At 41.8% G+C, this 7500-nt stretch overlaps 1 protein-coding gene across 1 annotated transcript in view; it reads right to left on the reverse strand.

The window, feature by feature from the left end:
- Positions 1–7500, reverse strand: part of LOC138964753 (potassium voltage-gated channel protein Shaker-like) — a 116163-nt gene that overhangs the window by 59517 nt on the left and 49146 nt on the right. Inside the window, exon 2 of the mRNA XM_070336795.1 lies at positions 1–5256. This exon is cut by the window's left edge and continues 233 nt beyond it. Within this exon, the coding sequence (XP_070192896.1) occupies positions 2318–3634 (1317 nt within the window). The 5' untranslated portion in view covers positions 3635–5256 and the 3' untranslated portion in view covers positions 1–2317. The remainder of the gene's footprint in view (positions 5257–7500) is intronic.

Consider the following 7500-nt stretch of genomic DNA (forward strand, 5'->3'; position numbering starts at 1 on the left):
GCTCCATCTTCATCTTTTCCTTTTCATCTTCCGTATGCTCACTGTTCTTCTCGCCCAGGATCTCTTTTCTGCAGACGTGCTCTCCATCGATTACCACATATTACTACCCCCCCCCCCCCACTCTCTCATTTTTGTCTTCTTGAAATTCCAGTTAAATCCAAGTTCCTCACGTCCTGTATCACCCTCATCAAATGCTACTCTTTGAGATTGTTTTCTTTGGAAATTCGAGTTACAATCCTCCAAGTTCTGCGTTGATGTTCACTCTGAATATAGCCATCATTCTCAATTGTGGACACTCTTTTTCCGTGACATGACAGCCTGTCCTTCTATATATTGACGTGCACATCATCTGACAGTACGTGTACTTATTGCAAAGTATTGTATTGATACTTCAATGTTCCTCGCCGTTTTCTGCTATTATTTTTAGCCTTCTTCTTGCGAAATATTGCATAGATATTTCAAGTCGTGCTCAATGGCTATTCATATTTACTCAAAGTTTTGGACCATTGAATATCTTGCAGACGTCTGCATTTGTCTAAACGCAATTTTCTAAGAAACTGCATTCCTTGCAGTCTTTTGTTGTCTACATTTGTTCCGGTCGTCTCTTGTGGTTGGGTTTTCTACACGTTCGACAATAAACTTTAATCTGCAGTAATCTTATGTTTGGACATGTTTGGAATGTTAGCATGAAAGTAGCTGTTCATGAAGATCTTGTTCCAGTATTTCTTCTTTAAAATAAAACCTACAATCTGCAGATATCTCCAGTTTGGCAGTGCCTGTGGGCAAGGCATGAACGTTGCAGTTCATCCTTCTTGTTGCATTATTTCTTCTTTTTGAACTTTGATCTAGCCATCCCTTACTCCAACCACATCATCTGGATCACCATACTCTCCCACGTAGAACTTTTAAAACCACACATAAAACTACACCCCCCCCCAAAACAAACAACAACAAAAAACCTCTCCAAAAGTTTTCTTTTGAAACTCAGACATGAAACTGTATTGTAAAGACATATTCTTCATGCTTTTCACTTCTTCCTTTCTCTAACTTGGCTATATCTTTATAACTGTCGCCCACACCCCCGCCTCCTCGTTCCAATATGTTTTCCTCTCAAAAACACAACTCGTAAACTTGAACTCATATTTCCTGGAATACGTTTTGTTTGTTTGTTTAAAACTTCTAACATGTTCGTATAAGGGATCATTTTTGTCATTTATGGTTTTACTTTTGGTGTAGGCATTGTTGACTGTCGAAGGAGTGATGTTTTGTTTACTATAATGTGGTAAAAAAAAACCAGGTCATCACTGTAATGGTTCTGAGTTCTGGTACCCTGTTGTCCTAGCTCAACAGAACACAGGCCGGTATGGTTTCCATCGTAATCTGAATGAACTACTCACAATTTGATCGAAAGAAGCACTCTATTTCCTACTGCAAGAAGATTCGCACTCAAGAAGAAAAACAAACATGCATATATATATTTAAGACGCACACATTATTGTTGCAGAGAAAATCACAGATGTGTTGATGATCCTAGAGAATTCCTTAAAGAAAAAGGTAACCGCAATTTAGGAAAAAGAAATTGTCAATTCAAAAAAACTATTTACAGACTTTCGAGTAGCCATTTTTACATTCACACAGTGAGAATGAATCTGCTGCTACATTGTGCCAAATGCACACCCATTGCACAAGTGTATTTGTCCTGAGAATAAACCTTGAAACACGTTTTTCACTCTCACCACCTAAGGACTAATTTCGATGTTTCAACACGAAAAGATTCACAACAGCGGTTAAATCATAGCTGAAAAAGTTGTGCACTCAGTAACATCAAACGTGGAAAAAATCTACAACTGCATCTGAACGAACGTGTCAGAACACTCCCTGCACAGTCCTTTCACACTGGCTTGTTAAAAGGGTTTCACTATTACACATTCACTTACGTCGAATGCTGATGCATTTGTTCCATATCAGTAGATTTCCGTTTTGTGGAATGTCTGTTTCGGATTCAAATCCGACACAACTATCACATTTTGCTTTGGAATTCTCTCTTTTATCTGACGTGGAATGGTATCATTACCCGCACAGTAAACCCTCTGGTTCTCTTACTCCTTAAAATGCTGTATTAGCAGAAGTGTGTGTGAGTGAAAAAAACTGCAGCAATGCTGTCGTCAGCAGCACTTTCCAACGTGAAGAAGAGAAAAAGGTGAGGATATTAATAATAAATTATCAAGAGACGTAGTAGTGCACGAACACAAGACAGATCACACACCTAAGTAAAGAATAAACCAACTTCCACAAACACCACCACAGCATACTCCTGCTAAAGTCTCCCTCGGCCTGTTTTGTGCGCGTAGAATTTGTTAAAATTCTCCGTGATAATGGGGACCGGAATAGCAAGGGTTAGCACCCCGGCCAGAGCACACGACATCCCTATCAGCTTGCCCAGCGGTCCCACCGGAACCACGTCACCGTACCCTACCGTAGTCATAGTAATGATGGCCCACCAGAACCCTTCCGGTATAGAGTTGATCTGGGAGCCCGGTATGCCCACCTCCGCAAAGTACACAGCCGAGGAGAAGACGAGAATGCAGACGCCGAGGGCCACGAGGAAGAGGCAGAGGCCTCCGAAGCTCGCCTTGAACGTGAGGATGAGGACCTGCAGGCCCGCGGAATGCTTAGTCAGCTTGAAGACCCGGACCAGGCGGATGACCCTGAGGAAGGCCAGCGAGGCACTGGACTTGGAGTTGGCGCAGGTGGGGTCCGACAGCGTGTTGAACAGCGTGACGTAGTACGGAACCACGGCGGTGATGTCCACGAGGTTCTTGAAGTCCGTGAAAAACTTCTTCTTGCTGGGACACACGGCAAGGCGTATGAGCACCTCCAGAGTGAAGAAGGCCGTGCAGATCGTCTCCAGCACGAAGAAAGTCTCGCCGAAGTCGGGCTGCTGCCCTTCCACGCAGTGCGTGCTGTTGAACTGCGGTAAGGTCTCCACGCAGAAGAGAGCGATGGACACCACCGTGAATATCACAGACACTATAGCGATGATGTAGGCGACCATAGAAGTCTCTGGGTACTCCATCGTCATCCAAATCTTCCGCTGAAAGCCTTTTTCAGGCAGCACGATCTTCTCGGCGACGTAGCCTTCGTCTCTGCGGTACTCCTCTACCACGTCCTGCTCGATCTCGAAGAATTCCATCTCGGACAAGAAAATGTCGTCCGGGACCGTGGGCGGTCGTTTCAACCGACCCCCGTACATGTAGTACTGGAAAATGGCCTCGAAGGTGGGTCTGTGTCTGTCGAAGAAGTACTCATTCTTCTTCTTGTCGAAGAACTTCTGTCTCTTGATAGGGTCACCTAACAAAGTATCCGGGTGCCTCTCTATGATAGTCCTCCACGATTCAAAGTACTTACCAGCGACGTTAATGACTAAGCGGTCGCATGTGTCCAAGGCGCACTGATGCCGCAGAGGCAACAGGTCTCCATTTTTCGAACGGCATCCCGGGTGAGGTCGGGGTGTTCGCTTGGAGCCTTCTCCGTAGTGGTGACTCCACAGCTCGTTGGCTTCCTCCGTGTTGAGTCGTTCTCGGCTGGAGAAGGTCCGCCGGTAGGGAGCCTGGTTGAGCAGTGCCACCGCCATGTTGGGTGATGCATAGCTAGAAGGGTAGAGCTCTCTGTGCTCAGTGCGATCACGAAGTCATTGTTTGTTATTGTTGGAAATGGTGAACCTTTGTGAATCTTTAACTTATTCTTGTGTTTAGCTTCCTATCGTGGTTCACTTTCTCTTGTGGTTATCCTTCTCCTGTGGTTCGCTTTCTCCTGTGGTTAACCTTCTCCTGTGGGAAACTTTCTCGTGTGGTTAACGTTCTCCTGTGGTTAACCTTCTCTTGTGGTTAACTTTCTCTTGTGGTTAACTTTCTCTTGTGGTTAACTTTCTCCTGCTGTTAACTTTCTCCTGTGTTTAACTTTCTCCTCTTGACACCGCACTGAGATCGTCTCGACAGTAGCAGTCCGAAGCGCTTATACAGTGGGGCAGCTGCACTTCGCAGTAGAGCTAATTACTCTCTCTTGTGAAAACTGCACGAAAGACGTTTAGAATGTCTAGTATTACGGATAACGCGACTGTGTTAGCTCTGTGTTGGTCGCCGAACAGTGTGCATGCACTTCGTCCAGTTTCGTTGCCGTTGTTACTGAGTATTTTCAACAGTAATGAAAGTACAACCCTGAGAAGCTTGGAGAGGTATCCCGAAGCATCGTTGTTGAGGTAACCACGTTTGAATCAGTGCTACTGGCCTTGTTGAAGTTCTTGCGAAGATGCTACACAGAGTACTTTTAACCCAGCTTTTACTCACATTGAATCACAGTAAAGACACTCTTCTGGTACTGAAAGCACAACTGCCCACCAACTTTGCTCGTGGCTGCTATTTTCCAGCAAAGCCAAAGACCTACTAGTGAAACAAACACTGAGGCGCTGCTTCCAGACTGCAGAGAATTTACCACATCAACTCACAAAACAAGAAACAACACACTCTCTCTTTCTCTCTCTCTCAGCACCGTATTCAAGCGATGATGCTGTTCTCTTTTGCCAAGCTCCAGCGTGTTTTGAATGAGGAATCAGAGGTCATTAGACGTTGTTCGGTGTGCCAACTGTTGCAGTTCATCAATCATAGGCTATTTTCCCATCGCGCTGAAGTTCTGGAGCATTTGCTGCCCACTCTGCTTCGCCTCTCGTTTTCTCGTTTGTGTACATGAGGATTTGTCGAGTGTTTGTCGCCAAGAAATCCACACGGCTGATGCAAATACTTGAATGCCGTCTGATCGGATGCCCAAAAGCGTGTGTTGTGATAAATTCAGATAACTTGGGCTTGTTGAATTGTTTGGTAATTAGGTGCCCTAACGCGTGTGCTGGTGATTTATTTGTGTTGTTTTATTGAAGTTTCGTTGTGGATGATCAAACTGTGCTTCTAATGATGTATTTGAAATGGGTACAAAACGATGGTTGCAGTCTTTTAACGTGGTATGATAGTTTCAAATCCCTGTGTGGTTGCAGTTGAGAGATGCACAGTGAAACTCTGGATAGCTCTGCTTTCTGCGCCTTCTTTCTTCATATAGCTATTTTCAACAGGCAGGCAGTAGAATATAGGTGTTGAAGACGCCCGTGCTGATGGGGACAGCAGACTCTATAACCTCCAGTTGAATGTTCACCCATGTGCTGGTAGTGTGAACGACGATCTGGACACCCCAAATCTCCTCTTTTTACATCTGAAAAAAATTCAAATGAAATGTTAACATTTTATTTTTGTATTTCATTAAACGTTTCAAATAAGTTATCTTATCTTGCTTGTTTCTTCTTGATTTTGATAATATGCTCAATAATTGATATACTATTCTTGATCAAATGTTCAGAAATTCTCAGAAAAAACACACAACAACAATTAAATCATGTATAATTTATATTAACATTTAAAAACATTCTAACTATATCAGGGCAATAATTATGACATACTCGGGAATTCTAAACATTCTCACCATGCAATCTATGAACACTTGTGATGATCTGAACAACATTCTTTATCACCATGATACGCTCTGGAATTCTTAAACAATATGCTAACCATGTAACTTTATCGATATTTAATCCCCCATACGCTATTCTTGACAGTTTTATAACACTGCTTACAGGCTACACGCATTCAATTAGTTTAAAACACATACTCATGAACAAGTACATGTATAGCTCTTTCTCACTTCTAGTCAAGTACGAGTTATCTTTCCATGCTCTTCAACGAAGGAGAAACGCTGGGTTAGTTCCGGTATCTTCTACATCATGGCGTCTGCACTGAAAGAAAGCTCGCTCAGAGTGTTTGGTAGTGGAAAGCAGTACTGTGTCATTTGCCATAACTATCGTGGAAAAATTATTGAAGGAAGAGTTGTCAGGCTATATAAACTTCCAACAAACAAGCAACTGAAAAGAGCTTGGGAGCAGCGCCTACGTGTTACTCTTTCTTTTAGAAAATGACAAGATTTTGTGCAACTTGACAGAGTGACTTTCTCGTCTAGTTAATCAGATGGGTATTATTTGTTCATGTACATAAAAGTGTAAAAGAATGTTGTTGTACAACATACTTCCTTCAATCATTAGTGCATTTTGCTCTTGTCTGTGTGAAACAGTAACAGGCACATGAGCTGTAAGAAGGACTGCCGTGTCTCAGTATGACTGTAGTCTCTAGTGTCACTATAAATCTCAGTCATTGACTCTGTGTATGTCACTCATTGATGCTTACATTCCCAATGCATGGAAGACAGAAATTATAAAACTAGTATGCATGAAAACTGATGCTGGTTTGTACTCCAAATTTTTGTATCCAGTTAAAATATCAGGCATGAAAACTGAAAAAAAAAAATACTGAAAACAAAATTCGAAGGCGCGTAGCGCCAAGTTCGCAGGCGCATAGCGCCAAGTTTCGCAGGCGCAAAGCGCCAAGACTTCTAGGGAGGTCCGGGGGCATGCCCCCCCGGAAATTGTTTTTTTCAAGGGTGCAATTTGGTGCAATCTGGGGCTATCTGAGCCTTAAAATTGGATTCAAACATGGCCCCAAAACTATTTTACTATAACTATGACTAGGAAAAAAAATAAAAATAAAAAATAAAAAAAAAAATAAAAATTTTAAAAAAAGGAAAAATACGGAAAATAAAAAAAATACGGTTTATTTTTTTCAAAAATACGGAAAATACGGAAAATACTGAGAATTTTCATGCCTGAATATGTCTGAGAAGTTGAACGCAAACCAACCAGGTGTGAGCGTGTGTTGTAAGGAGTGCACTATTTATGTACATGAAATTATAAATAGGGTTTGTGTGGTGTGTATCTATGCTTTTTATGTTTTTAAGGGAAAAATATTTATTACCTGTGTGTGATTACATTTTGTTTTTTATTCACAGTTGGCTGAAATATTTGCCGAGGACGACAATGCAGTGTATTATATAATTATATATGTATTCAAAGAATAAAGACATGATGAAATCTGAAGCTTGATGAATGACTTGTTTTACAGATAATCACACACACTTCAACAGACGCAGTTGATACATTTTGGGTTTTATTTATCTAAAACATATACAAACAATAGCAGTTTAACAAAGTTGGTAAACAATGTAAAGTAAAACACCTGAAGTAACATTAAAGAGCCATGAACTGGTAATGTGAAACTGCTCTTAGGCTAATGTCAGATGGAGCTCGCAAAACACGAAACAAAAGCCGAACAAAAGCAAAACATGGTGCTTTTGTGTGTTGTTTTGCTTTTGTTCGGCTTTTGTTTCGTGTTTTGCGAGCTCCGTCTGACATTAGCCTTAGACAACACGCACATCCAGTTAACAACAATAAATGCATGACTACCAAGCATCAAAAGGACTCACTGATTCACGCACAAATTCCGCGTGTGCTCAATAATTATTGATAACATTTAACACATAGGCTACAAGTTCGTGACACTGACAGTCGAAGTG

This window comes from Littorina saxatilis, linkage group LG4 (genome assembly GCF_037325665.1).
Source record: "Littorina saxatilis isolate snail1 linkage group LG4, US_GU_Lsax_2.0, whole genome shotgun sequence".
NCBI lineage: Eukaryota > Metazoa > Mollusca > Gastropoda > Littorinimorpha > Littorinidae > Littorina > Littorina saxatilis.